Source organism: Equus quagga, chromosome 7 (assembly GCF_021613505.1).
Source record: "Equus quagga isolate Etosha38 chromosome 7, UCLA_HA_Equagga_1.0, whole genome shotgun sequence".
Taxonomy (NCBI): Eukaryota; Metazoa; Chordata; class Mammalia; order Perissodactyla; family Equidae; genus Equus; species Equus quagga.
In genome coordinates, this window is record NC_060273.1 from 103,809,974 (window position 1) to 103,825,000 (window position 15,027).

The following is a 15,027-nucleotide window of genomic DNA, read 5'->3' on the forward strand; positions in this document are numbered from 1 at the left end:
AAACAGCTACTGTGAACATTTGCATACAAGTTTATGCATGAAATGAGTCTTCAATTCTCTGGGTTAAATGCAATGGGAAGATTTTAAACTAGTGATTTCAATTCTTTAGTTGTTACAGAATTATTCTGAATGCTATTTCTTCTTGAATTAGCTTTGGCAAGCTATATTTTTCCTAGGAATTTGTCAGTTTTGTTTAAGTTTTGTTTAATTTCGTTTGTTTTCAGTTTTATTAGCATAAAGTTCATAGTATTTGCTGATCACCTTTACAATCCCTGCTGCTTCTGTAGTTATTTATATCTACTTTTTCATTCCTAAGATAGTTTATTCTTTTTTTCTCGGTAAATCTCAACAAAGGATGGTTTTAAAGAACCAACTCTTGGCTATGTTGATCCTCTAGAATGTTTTTCTATTTAAGCAATATGTCAAACATGTCAACTTAGGGAAATAAATGAAGAAGCATTTTTATTTTTGTCTTCCACTGTTCCTTTAAAATTTGTCATTAAGGAAAGTCTTCCACTGCTCCTGGATGGAAATTCAGACAAGCCCCATAATTCCGGGTTGCTCAGCCACGGCATTATTAACATTTTGGGCGAAATATTTCTTTAATGTGCTGTGCATTGCAGGATGCCCGGCAGCACCCTGGTCTCTACCTACTAGATGCCTGTAGCACTTGCCAGTAGCGACAACCGAAAATGTCTGCAGACATTGGTAAGAGTCCCCTGGGGGACAAAACTGCTTCCAGTTGAGAACCACTGCCATGACTTTTATGTTCAATTTTAGGAACACGAAGTTCTAGAATCACTTTGTTTCTAACCTTTCAAGTTGAATGCTTACCTCATGAATTTGCAGCCTTTTGCACTTTATAATGTAAATACTCCCTTTTCTTTTTGTGTGGTTTTAGTTGCCAAGAAATTCAGTGAAATTTATTGCCTAATTGCTGTACTTAACAAGTTTCAGGTATTTGGTTTCCTCTCTTTCTCTGCTGTTTATAGTTAGATTTAGTTTTTATTTATAATTTTCCTCTTTTATCTTACATTTAATCTTGTAGATGGCTTCTGGTCTTCCCAAAATGGTACCTGAGGAATACACACTGAAAATACACTAATGATTGTATTCATGGAACATCTGCTTTGGAGTACAAAAACTGGGGGGTTATACTGATATAGGACTCATTTCAAACCATGAAAAAGGGTGCCCACGAGGGAGAAGGAAGAATGGGAGACAACAATGAAACAAAGAAGGGGGGATGGTCTTGTAAATCTGCTGGTCTTCCATTTCTAAGCTTCTATATGCATCAGAGCTTCTATATGCATACATAGGGGAGAGGCTAGATTTAGTCTGATACAAAAAGAAATTCAGGAGTTCACCTGGCTGGGGCAGGTGGCTGCCTGTCCCCTTACTTGATTAAAAGTAATTGTTCAACCATAACAGATGAGATGTTCCCATCTCTGATGGGTATTCCCTGGAAGACTAATGAAGTGTGCAGTTCTGGAAGAGAAAAAGCCTGGTTTCTGGGTTTTTGGCTGGCTGTGCCGGGGCTTCACTGTTCTAAGTCCACAAGACTGAGCCTAATGGGACACCAGTGAGCACAACCTCCCACTTCCCTCATTCCCTCCCTTTCATAAAGCCCATGCATCATAAGCGTGCTCCTTAGAGTCCCATTGTGCTATACTACTGTGTCATAATCATTCCTTGACATTTGGCAGGGGGACACAAGAAGGACTGCAGGCAGAGGGAAGGCCTCCAGGGGCTGCTTGGAAAATTAGCTTGGGATAAAAACCCAACAGGCTTCAATTATTCATTGGCTTTTACCCAGCTCTAGAAGGAAACATTTGGGGGGGGGGTGTGTGTTTGCAGGAAGGAGAAGATCCTCCTGAATATGAAATAAGACCAAGCCCTACTGACAGGTGGGAGGGGGAGGCCAAAGAGAATAGCTTCTAAGGTTGTCAATACCTCAGCTTCCTGTGACATTTATTTTTCTATTAATCCTTGGCATTTATATTGCTGTGATAGATCAATTAGCCTCTCACAATGTTCTAGTCCATTGACCTTATCATTTAACTGTCCTATGGTGCCATTGTCACCACAGGGAGACTACAAAAGAGACATTTATAATTTTGAATTAACTAGGTCCCGAGCTGGGGAAACTTTACAAGGCTTAGTTTGGATAATCAGCAGCACATTAGATGACTGAACCTTTAGAGATTTTTTCCTTTTTCTTCTCACTTTTGAATTCTGACAACTACACTGTAAAAACCAAAGGAACAGAAGCCATCCAGTGTAACATGGTGTTCAGGGATCCTAAAGTGACCCTGAGAAGGCTTGGGAGATCACAGAATCTCAAAGCTGGAAGGGGCCTCACTGTAGAGATCACTGTATCAGTCAGGATCCTTGGCTGCAGGCAACAGAACTGGACTACAGATAACTTGGCTAAAGGGAGTTAGCTGGAAGGCCATCAGGAGGCTCCACGGTCAACAGGAGGCTAGAGAATGAGGCTTGGGAATGGAAAGAAACTAAGGGTGCTCTGGAGGGCTAGGGAGCAGGAGTTACGGCAACATTCTCCTGGGAGGAATGCCCTCTGGCTGTTCTCTCTGTCCTTCAAGACTCAGTCCTGGGAGAAAGGATCCAACTGGTAAATAAAGAAGGATATAGATCTTTTGGCTTTTATAGTTGGCAGGCACTATCAGGACCACACCAAATACTGAAGAGGAAATTCCCCTGGAGGAAATCAGGACACTTTTAGGAAGGCGGAGTGGTTGATGGGAAGAAAAAAAAAAAAAAGGGTAGGGAGGGAGAGAAGGAGAAAAGAAAAGCTTTAATACTAGGTAACTTTTTAGCCCAATCTATTTTACAAGTGAGGAAACTGTGGCCTAAATAGTGATTGGCTTGCTCAAGTTTAAATTAGTGAGAGTCCAACCAGAGATGAGAACCTGGGATTCCCAGCTCCTAGCTGGGTGCTTGTTTCGACACCAGATACCTTTGGAAGCAGCGCCAACAGCCTTACTCAGCTGTAATCACGAGTTTGCCCTAAGTGTGGTGTGTTGGTCAGTCCAGTTGTATCAGATTTGAGGAGTTTGACAAAGCACTTCATTTAGACTCAACTTTTAACTGGAGGAGAAACCATTAAAGCTTTTAATAGAAACCAGTTCTTCCACCCATATCTTTTTGCAAGCAACTTCACCACCGTCTCCCTGAAGAAATCACTAGGTCGAGGTGGTTGTACAGTGAAGTGCAGGACTTGAAATACCACGAGAACTCCAGGGAATTTCAGATGCTGTTCATCCATCCTGGGGAATGGAATTTTAGTCAGATAGCCAACTTTCCTTGGTGATGGATGCCACTGGTCCTAATTAATTGAAGTCAGTAAAAGCACAGGTTGTCTGGGATGCTGAGAACGAAATCAAACCTGCTAGCGATGAGGATGCAACCCCAGACAGACAATTAAGAGCTACGGTGAAAAGGAATTCACCAAGGGCCTAGGAACACACAGCTCCAGTCAGAGTGCTGCAGGAGCAGGGAGGCTGAAGAGGGTTGTAAAGATCCGTTTTGCCCGTCCTAAGAAGCCTGAGGGCTGTCCCACAAACAGTAAACGTGTGGTTCGAGAGGTGGGTGGCTGACTCTTTTAATCCAAGATCAGAGATGAAGACAGGGCTTGGTTTAATGGAGGGAAACCCGTGTAAATAACAGCATGCCTTTTAGAAAGCTTACTGATTTGCTGACTGAAGGGCAAATAGAAGCCCAGTGTCTTGGCTCTGGGACCAACTTGGGCCCAAGGAAGTGCCAGGCGAAGTCGCATGCCCGGAACTGCTGTGCAGCAGCAGCCGCCTTTGGCTTCTCTTCCCAAACATCCCTCTCAGCCACCTTTCTCCCCTAAATCCTCTGTTACATCTAAACAAATCCTGTTATGAAACAACCACCACCAAAAACCCTGGCAAACAGCCAACCGGCACAGAGCAATGGGACTCAAACTACATTTCAGTTTTGATTTCTAAACAGAGGAAGCAGTGATTGTGATGAGGATTTCAGGCTGGTTAATTTTAAAAAACTGCAGATGAGAAGCAGGCTCTGAGGACTGGAATTTGCTTGCTCTTTGAGAGATATTTGCATTTGTGAAGGAAGAGGGGATGACCTTGTAGGGACCTGAAATTGGCCACCCCAGGATATGTCTCTTTGGCATCGGGATTGTTTTGGGCTGATTGCTTTGAATAAACTGGGACAGGGAGAGAGGCTCTGGGGAATGGAACTTGCCCTTGTTGGGACACATTTACATTTGTAAGGTAAATCTCTATCTGTAAAAGGTGCCTCCCTCTCTGTACCAGGAAGAAGAAGAGAGATGACCTTGTCCCTAGAAACTCTTAATGGGGAAGGCAAGAACTTAAGTTGGTTGCTGTCTGGCAATCTCATGTAACTGATTTAGGGTGGTGGCTTCTAACTTTTCTAACCTTTACTTAATCCTATTTGATTCTTGTCTAAAAGTCATGGGATCACCCAATGACCAGACCCCACCCGCACTGATACCATTTTAACTTTTTTTCATATTCTTTCCTTTGTCTTGTAAAGAGATAACTCACATACCTATGCCTTAAATTTAGCTCTAACCCTCAACTTGGGGCAGCAGCAGCAGCAGCTCTGACTGCCCGTGGGTCCTGTCCCCACGCACCAGCTCTGCCTGCCCATGGGCCCTGTCCCCATGCTATTCTATTCTCTAAATAAAAGAGCACTACTGCCAGATCTTAAGAAATCTTTCTTTTGACTCCTCGGCTCACCGACCCCGCATCAATTGGACTATAAGCAACACACACCCATTAGCATCAGAACTCATAAGCTTAATTACAGAGAAAGTGAAGGCTAATAATTTTTTTGCACTGTTACATCCCTAGGAGGCCAGTTACCATGGAAATTTCTCCTTCCTTTTCTTCTACTTAGAACATATTTACACAGAATAGGAAGAGAAATATAAATACGAAGGAAAGATTAAGTAAGACAAGGCACAGTTTGCTACAAATATTTTACATTTATTATAAGAATACAGTAAAAAAAGGTTCTGCAACCCTATGAGTGGTAATTGGAAGAGAAAAAGAGGCTATTTAAAAATGGTCTAAGTTTACAAAAATGATGAAATCATGTTTTTAAAAAAGTAGTAAACAACTTAAAAGCATGCTACAATGTTAGCCAAAGTTCAAAATGTGTTTCTTTCTTCTGAATGTAAAAACTAACAAATAAATAAGTGTTAAATACAGATCTGAGTTAAACATGGTAAAAGACAGACGACTAACTGCTTTATACATTTAGCTCTCATTCATTTTCAGACTTGTTTACAAAGCCAGATAAACTCACCAAAGGCCTTGTTTGTATGTTTTACACGTGAACTTTTTATAAGAAGCACCCTATTTCCAGTGTTTCTTTTATCCACTTCACAAATACATTATTTTAAAACAATGAGAAAGATTTAAAGGTGCTTTAACCTGACAACATTGGCACTAAAAGGAAACTTTGTAAACCACAGGGATGCTTTGCTCAAAACGATCCTTGCAGATGGTACTTCTACACCATGGAGGGCAGAGGGCAGGCCCCTCCCACTCCATCATCCCAAACCCATCTTCTATCAAAGGGAAGAGGAAGCAACCAGACAATCACATTTCTAGAACCACTCACTGTGGGCCTGTGCCAGGACGATGGCAGTGCCTTAGGCGAGCGGGCTGCGCAGTCAAATGGCATGGGCACCATTTGTACATCTTATCTTCGCTTTCAATTTGCTTGGGTTCCTGAAGAAGTAGGGGCTGTTCTTGGGACTTTGACAACTTGATTTTATTCCCCTGCCTTTATCTGGCTTGTCCTAATCTTATGTGATTGTATGGCTATGACTTCAGAGAGTTCCAATCTTTTAGGGTACTGACCAGACCAAACCAAGAAAAACACACATAAAGAAAACCATAACACAAAGTCAGCAGAATTCACACCATCACCAACTCCCACTATATTCACGTTGATTAATTAGGCATCTAATTTAATATATTTAAGCATAAATATAAAATCTATAGATGTCTGACTGACAAAGCTGTTTCAGTGAGAAATCTCAATGCTCTGTGTGGGAAAACGATGAATAGAAATGGTCTGTGAAAAGTGTGCTCCTGGCCAATGATCCACAGAGAGACTGATTATGTCACAGGATGGTACCGGGTACCGCCATTGCACACAGTGAAGTAAAATGTTCAAGTGACAGGCAGTTTCATATTTTTGGACACTTTGGTCATGAATTTGGAATAACCAAGGCTTCCCCCGTCCCCATTCCCTTGTATCTTTGATTTTGATGTGATGCTCAGAACCTATACCTGGGATTGGATTTACAATCATAGGATTATAAAATAAACTTATCATGGGGAATCAGGCGAACCTTGTAGAACCAATCTCTTTGACACGAAAGCCAAAATAGTAAATTCCATTAAAACATGTATATTTTCTGTACATTGTAAGTGTGAAAGGCCTAGCATTTAAGGAGGAATTATGGTAAAGTTCACTTCTGTTGGAATTGGTCTTCTGCTTGCAGCTGAAGCAAAGCAATTCAGACTGGCAGGGGAGGGTCTCCACAGCATCCTACAGTCTAAACATAAGAACTGCTGTACTTTGGGTTAGGAGAAACCATTCACAGTCATATTAAGCATGGCTCTGGGCACCATGCCCTCTGCATTTGCTAACAACAGTCTGGCATATCTTAGGAGCAGGCAGGCATGTTTATGTGCACCAAGTCAAATTATTTATAAAAGGAAAATTCCCACATAATAGGGTATTTTGCCCCCCCCCCCCCATTTCATGTTTAAAAATTAACAAAAGCAGAGATTAGTGAGCTGGCAAAGACTGCCAGGATGGTCCTTTTGCCTGGGATCTTAGTAATAATGGAGTCCAGATTCCCTTTCAGCTCTTACGATTCTGAATCCAGGGTACTCAGAAATTGAGGCCCCCATTGTGAGGCAGGGGAAAAATTTAGTTTTTTGTTTCATAAAGATTGTTCAGGAAACTCAAAAGAAGACTCCAGGTTGTACAATTTGACAAGAGCTACATAAAGAAAATATTAGTAATAGTTTGGACGCATACACTTCACTTTTCATACTCAGACTTTTCCTGCTCCAATGTGGAAATTGGGATTTCTTTTTTTATGGCCATCTTACACTTATCTTGTGTTGTTCAAAACACTGATATTTCCCATTGACATCTGTCCTATGCTTTCAAAATGTTTTATCACCTGTGACCAGATGAATTGCCTAGATGGTTATAGTTTTTGCAAGGGTGTTTGAACACATAGGGATGACGTGGTTTCTGTTGTCTGCTTTGATGGTTGAAATGTGGTTTCTTAGGATGTCATTTTAAAATCTGTTTTGGATAGCATCTAGAATGTGCTTTTCTGAAATTAAAGACGTTCTTAGCAAATAGGAGAAAGGTATGACGTTTGGCTTTTTAGGAAAGGGACTGCTTTGCGAGAACTGTAGGTAGAGCTGATGGTTTAACACAATGGGGGTACTGAGTCTACATATCTAGGTAGATTGGTTTATTTTGAACTTAAGGCTTCATATTTGCTATCCTCTTTTCTGAAGTTACAGAAAAACTCTTTAATTTGCACAGCTGAAATACTTTTAGACATGTACTGACAAAAGGAGTGTGAAGGAAACACAAAAAATATTGGCATAGAAGAGTGGAATGGAAAAACTGAAGATGTCGAGGGGTTTAAGGTAGTGTTTTAATATTTCTTTGGAGGTAGGTAACCTAATGAGCTTACTCAGCTAAGTCAACAGGCTGCTTCCCTGGACACACTGCCTCACAGTGGTCTTTCTATCCTGGGAAATCTCCCAAGAGCCTCTATTGATAGTGCCACTTATCAAACACATCTGCCACTTAATCGTCCTGTCTCCGCCAAAAGACTTCAACTAGGCCTTGTTTGCATTCTCAGCTGCCTCTACCACAGCCTCTCACATGGTGGATGTGCAGCTGACCTCAGTAAATGGAAGCCTGGGAGCTCCCTACAGGGCAGGGGCCTCCTGAGCACCTGAGGAGAAGCTCTTTGGCCTAGGCCAATTATGACATTTTCTGATAAAAGCTAATGATAAAGGCTTTTCTGTTTTGGTAAAGTAAGGATTAAGAATCTGAACATGAGAAAAGCAAATACTAATCAGAAGTAAAAAACACAAAAACAAAGAACAGAAAAACTAACACCCAACCTGGTTCCCTGCACCTGACATGGCAGATCTTCAAGAAAAGCTTCCTGAATGAATAAAGCTGAGGGAAAATGTATTACAAAATTCTGCTACCAGGGTCATTACTATCACTTAGAACATTTTATTACTTTGTAAAACACTCAATTAGTTAACTGCTAGCCTCAATGGTAAAGTTTGGGAGGATAGTTTAGAAATTCAAGATTTGAATCTTTTTAAAGTAAGTCCTAAATATTCTTGTTTTGGGGCTCGTACAAGCTTGCTGGCAAGGAGGGAAGCTATATCTGTCTTCATGTTGCAAGCACAGACACCTGCAAGATATCTTTTCTTTAATAAAATAAAACGTAGGAGCTTGCACAGCCATTTTCCTCCGATGCTGGCTGTCCTACGGCTTAGGGAGTGGGCTGAACCACTGCCATGTTGGCAGCCTTACAGAAAGACCGAGCAGGGTAATTCTCATTCAACAGTGGCTACCTCCTGAGATTAGAGGGAGCGTAAAGAAAATCAAATCAATATCCAATTCAACGTCCTCTAAGAAATGTTGTAGAGACTTGAGAGGCATGTAATATTTAATAACATGCAGCAGGAAGCTCCTCAAAACCCCCTTGAGGATTAGCTTTTCCTGACTGACACCGCATTTCTTTGTAGGAAGGTTAGCCCTTGGGTCACTCTGCGTTGGTACTGTGTTCTTGCCCTTCATGTCCTTCAGCCTTCCTTGTCGGATGTCTCTTTCTCTGCCTTCCATGTCTAACCTTAGCCATGCTGCACTTTGACTGGCTTTAAGATGTTTCCAATTCCTTTCCCTCAAATGGTACTAGTATAAAGACAAGGAACCATGGCTATATAATTGGTGTTTTCCTACTTTCCTGCTGAATTCCATGTTTCCCCAGAGAACAGCTCATCACAGTAAGGTCCCTCTGGGGTTAACTCTAGGAGCCAATTAGTTAATAGGAGAAACAGGGCTAATCTAAGTGTGCTCTCATTTAGGAGACTAGCCCAGGGTGAGTCCCATCACAACCAGAGATTTCTAGTAAGGTATGAACAATCAGTGACCTTAGTTTAAGAAATAGTAACTAGAACTAATGCAAATGTAAAGAGACTTTCAGTAGTCTCTTTTAAAAGCCTAAACACATATGACCAAACTCATTAGTTGGCCAGACAATGAATATAAGTGTCATCCAGCACAGCACCATCTCTGAGCCAGGGGTATAAAATGCTCGAAGTGCAAGGGAGAGGTGTGTGGTTTGCTCCCACTAAGGCCCACACACTGGCATGTGACCTCTCTTTTGCTTCTTTTGGCTCCAATATCTTTTTAATCTTCTATAGGAAAGGATCTGGCCTGGTGGCACTGTTCTCAGGCTTTCTAGTGACATTGTTCAAGTCTTTATCCCACTTTAATTATTCCACACTCTCTGCAGGGGCTCTATCATCCTGCCTTAAAATCACTGGTTCTTTCCTCCTCTGACTTTGTGGATGCCTGCTCAGCTCCTTATTAACAGGCACACTGAAACCTATGCTCGTTACTTCTCTGCAGTTTAAAGTGACTAGGAATTTAGTACAGCAGGACTTTCTACCACCCAAGAATCTCAGCTCTTATTAGGCAGCTAAGCGAGTCTTAATGTCTACACTTAACAATTCAGAATTTAATCTTTGAATCCTTATGAGGCAGTAGGATGGTTTTCAAGGGGTAATAAATATTTCCTTAAATTATGACTAAGATACATAGTTTATACATCTTCTGTATTATAACATTATTTTTTAAAGGAGAATTTTATGGGACTCTAAGACTGTACCATATCTCCTTCAAGTAGGTAATCCTGGTGCATGAAATCTTGACTTTCTTAATCAGAGTATTTTCTTTTGCAAAAATTAATATGTAGTTCTGGATTCTCCCAAATAATATAGTATTCAGACTTGATATGAAACTAATCAAAACAGAGAAAAATAAATAATAAAATATTTAATAAAAAAATTTCTGGTATATATAAGCAAATCAGAGTTAGTAATAAAAGAGGTAACACTTTATTTTAACGGCAAACTTTCATGCTAACTTACTAGTATAATGGAAATGTAATATAAACTCATTTCATATAAAATCTTTGTTCCCATTTAATTAACATATTAATTGAAAAATGTCTTTTTCAATTGTCTGCCCCTTTGTTGCTCTGGATATTTTGCATTAGTCTCTATTTTGTGTTGGAGCTCTGACCTCCTAAATACAAAACTCAGCCTTTCCATGACTGAGAACAGTGCTTATGGACAATCAATTCTGTTGATAAGAAACATCTAAAGTATCAATGGTTTGATCAAGGGAGTGTGTGTACAAAGAAGAGGGCTGAGGCAAACAAACTTTTCAGAAAGTATCAATTAATCTTACTTCAAAGGGTACAAGGCCACAAAACAGTGTACCCAGAGTATACTAAGTAAGGTTTTCAGGTACTTTTAAAATCTGATGACTCACAAGAATGAATTCTAAAGCAGAGTGACTGACACATCTCTGAATGACAGCAACATATGATCTAGACATGTATTTTTGCATTCTACTTTTTATCTTTACACCACTACGAGGTCCTCAGTGTGTGACATATATTGTAATTAAAACACTTTCTTCTTGACACAATTTCACACCAGTATTGTGAAGCCATAGTTATTTTGGTGGTATTAGCCAAACTTTATATAAAACTGTATGGCAAAACTGAAACATGAGTATAACATAGACAAGAAAACCATACTGTGGTTTAAAGGAAATTAAGACTATTTAAATGACTAAACATTTTCTTTTCTTTTAAAAACAACACTCAAATGAAAAACAATTGTAAATTGTACACTGAAAAATAGCTAATACAATTAGGCTCATGTTCTATACTGATGTGGTAAGATGTTTCAATAATATTGTAGTGTGATAAAATGGTGAATTATGGATGAAGAACTTTATTGCAAAATCAAATTTTGGAGATAAAAGAGAAATGTTTACATGAGACCATTACTAGGAACCTAGAGGCAGGATGGGCTACTGAAATAAAGCCTCTGAATTTGAAAGTTTAAACAAAACTTGTTAATCCTTTATTATTATTTTCCTGTAAAAGAAAGAATATGTTGGCTTTGGGAAGTAACCTTAGATTACATGGAATACAAAATTAATTTTAGGTTTCACATGTTGGAAATAAACGTTAATTTGACATTAAAAGATGTCTTTCCTTGAAAAATGATGAACTACCTAAATATCTCTTGTAAAGACTCCTTGGTGATTCAAGATAGAAAAATGCAGGTGAGAGTCAGACTGCCTGGGTTTACCTGCCCCTGACTCCATATTGATAAATTTAAGGAATTATGGCAGGAACTGTATAGGATTGATATATGCAACTCTTGGAAAATCCATTAACAGCACAAAGATTTGTGACCTGGCTTAATTACATTCAGACCAGTGGCAATTTTGGTTACAACTGTTTTCTTACTAAACAAGCCATAGGATTTTGTATATTTCTGAAGCCTTCTTTCCCTACATTAACTTGCAAATTCAGAACAGTATTTATATGTGTGCTTTTTGGGTATGGATTAGCCTCCTAAAGTACATAATTCCAATAATTATCAGTGACAGAAGGGATGAATAAATTATGCTTCAAGCACAACAAAATTAACAGTAAAAAATGGTTTGCGTAAGTTTTCCTTAATGCATGTGCCTATATTAAATTTAACATTCTATACAACTGCTATGATCCTGAAAGACTCCCAGTGACTTATTAATCCTGAACTATACAACTGCCTGCTTTGGGACAAAGAATAAAACAGAATTTAAATGCTGCAGATGTCACGATGTTTTGAAAAGCTTCTTTAATTTAAGCACAGAGTTATGATGTGAATTGCAAATTCTAACAGCCTGGATGAGTGAAATATCAATGCCATGTTCATTCTTTACACGAGAATGAAAAGATTAAGCTTCAGGTCTTGTTCACAAAATTAAAGCCCAAACCATCATTTTCTCTCCTTGCTGAGAGCTTAGCATTGAGGCTGCTAAGTGATGGGAGGCTGTTTTCTTTAAACAAAGAATATTACGGAGAGATTCATTTGGAGATATTAATAAAGAGTGGAAATGTTGCCATCTTATTCTTATTTTTGCAGGCTGGCAAGTGTCTGAAGACCCTAGCACTTAATCTTAATTCATGAGTCCATGCTTTGATTTATCACAATATATGCCATCAAAAGAAGGTTCCATTTATTTACAATATTTGACAGAAGGGAAACAATGCTGATTAAAAAAAAGTTGCTCTGTATATTGCAATATATTTTTGAGAGCAAGTTTATCATGCTTTCATTTTAGTCTGGATGTAATGCTCATTAAATGTGTACAAAACTTGCAAGGAGATTGAAATGATAGACACAAGCCATTTTTCTCTTTATTTTCATCCTCTATATTCTTTAAAGTACTGGGTCTGAGTCCTGTGCAATGATATTTATAGGCAGCAAACAGTTGGAGAGGGCAGGAGGAATTTTCTATCCCATAAGCTCTCGCAATGATGTAGACCAAATAATCACTAAGGTGCTATTTATCTGGACACAGGCCTGAACACTTAATAAAAGCTCCCAAGCCACATTTACCCCTGAGCATGACCATCTCTTACACACATATTTATCCTGAGAGGCAACTATATACAGAACATGGGGTAAGTTCCCTGGATGGTTAAGATTCAGCTCAACAGTTTTAACTCTGTGTTACATATTATTCATATGAAGCGTCTCCAGAACTGTGCTTGCAGACCTGTCAGCTAATGATAGGGATTTCCAGGCAGCAGTATGAGGGTAAAGGAAAGGGAGAGGGGAAATAGGAGGGCTGTCCCTATGTCCTTCTCCTCAATAATGCTCATCTGACTTCTCAACCGTTTACTCCTTTCACACCTGCCTTGCTTCTTGGTAGTGTGCGTATGTGTGTGTGCACACGTGCACGTGTACACACATGAATGTGTTTATGAACTAGGATCATGACATTATGACAGCTCTGAAAACTGGCAGAAATGAAGGGAATTAAATTCTGGGGTATCTCCGCTGAAGGGAAGATACTTAACCAAAAGTATCCTGTAATTTCTATGGACTTGTGCTTTGCAGTTTCTTCAAAAAAACCGTGTTGCCATTAAGAAGGCTCTATCTACGAACTCCTGAAAACATTTCTTAAAACCTTTCTCGTGAATTCAGATCATAAAATAAAAAGGGTGTGTGTGTGTGCGTGTGTGTGTGTGTAAAGGGATAACTCTGATGAGAAAGCAGATTTTATACTTTCTGTTTTTTCTCCTCTCTGATCACTACTTTAGCTGCTCCGTCCTCCAGACCACTCTCCTGTTCATACTGACTTCTTGCGGTCACAGATCTCTAAAACATCCTTTAAAAGCTGTTGCCTCAACTCTAAGGGTGTGCTCTCTGAGGACATTTCATGCATCATTTTCTGATGCCCCGACCAAGGAGGAGGGAAATGACAGCCTTACTAACAATAAAGGATGTGATGATTCTCACACTGTGCTTATTATTTCTAGAAAGAAAGAAAAGAAAAACCCTAGGAGGCCCAAATAATTCCCAATATAAAATGATGTTTACAAAAGTGACCTTGCCTTGGCAGAGCAGAAAGCCAACTTTGGTTGGAATGTGTCCTGCAAACACGGCATTACCAATGCAGCATATAGCACCGACTGAATAGGGTCTGTGGCATAGGACAGCAGCCCATGAACTGTGCCTGAAGTAGAAACCTCGGAGAAACATTAGTGGTCCTGGTGTGAAAAGGAGAGATCTGTCACCTCTCATTTAGAGCTGTGCTTTTTCTATGTACAATGGCCTGAAATGGCAGGCTTGCTGTGGTGAGCTAAACAAGCCCTTGGCAGGACTGTCTGTTTCTTGAATGCACTTGCCTTTGACTTTTTTTTTTAAAGTGGCACATACTTTAAAAAACAGTTAATAAAAAAAATAACCTTAGAAGACTGTTGCAGGTAACGTGGTATAAACTCATTGTTAACGAGAAGAACACTATCACTCTGCTAGAGGACCGAGTCCTGAAGGCTGTTTGCGCTTCTGTCACTATGTGATTTTCTTCTTGATGACAGTGAGCTCTTTCTGCAGTTCACCGAACTTGGGGCGGTTTTCAGGTTTATAATCCCAACATTTCATCATAATTTTAAAAACGTCCTCTGGACAATGCTGAGGGGCTGACATTCGGTATCCTGAAGACCCAAGAAGAGAACAGAGAATTTAGAACGGAGATAAGATACAAATGTTCACACAAAGCATTACACGGTTTGTAAATTTTGGTATCTTATGTTCTACATGGAACAGGAACAAAACATCTATTTCAGGGTGAACTGATTTTTTTTTTTTCCTACAAGTGACACAGAATTCAATATTACAGAGCCATAGAATTACCTTCTAGTTCAAATAACCCATTTTTTTGTTTGTTACAAAATCTGATGTAAGATACACCACATACAAATGTATAACATCACATAAAAATGCATATTTTAGTTGCTCTAAGTATTTGCTTTTAGAATTTGCTTTTAGATGCTGTGGGAAGAGTTTTAAAAATCATCTCTACAACCCAGGTTTTTGAAGATGAAGAAAGGATGAGGATTTTATAAACAGTAATTTAAAGTTAAATAAAAATGAATATGAGTTATATTCCTCTACAGTCTGAGAAGATCCTTATCTCTTTATTTTTAAGATTGGCACCTGAGCTAACATCTGTTGCCAATCTTTCTTTTTTTCTTCTTCTTCTCCCCAAAGGCCCCCAGTACATAGTTGTATATTCTAGTTGTAGGTCCTTCTCGTTGTGCTATGTGGGATGCCGCCT

The 15,027-nt window shown here is 39.5% G+C and overlaps 1 protein-coding gene across 2 annotated transcripts in view; it reads right to left on the reverse strand.

Annotated features, from left to right (window-relative positions):
- Positions 1-5,057: 5,057 nt before the first annotated feature.
- FER (FER tyrosine kinase) overlaps positions 5,058-15,027 on the reverse strand; it is a 442,177-nt gene continuing 432,207 nt past the window's right edge. For both annotated transcript variants that reach the window (XM_046666723.1, XM_046666724.1), the window contains one exon: positions 5,058-14,404. In XM_046666723.1, coding sequence (XP_046522679.1) covers positions 14,262-14,404 — 143 coding nt within the window. In that variant the 3' untranslated portion in view covers positions 5,058-14,261. The remainder of the gene's footprint in view (positions 14,405-15,027) is intronic.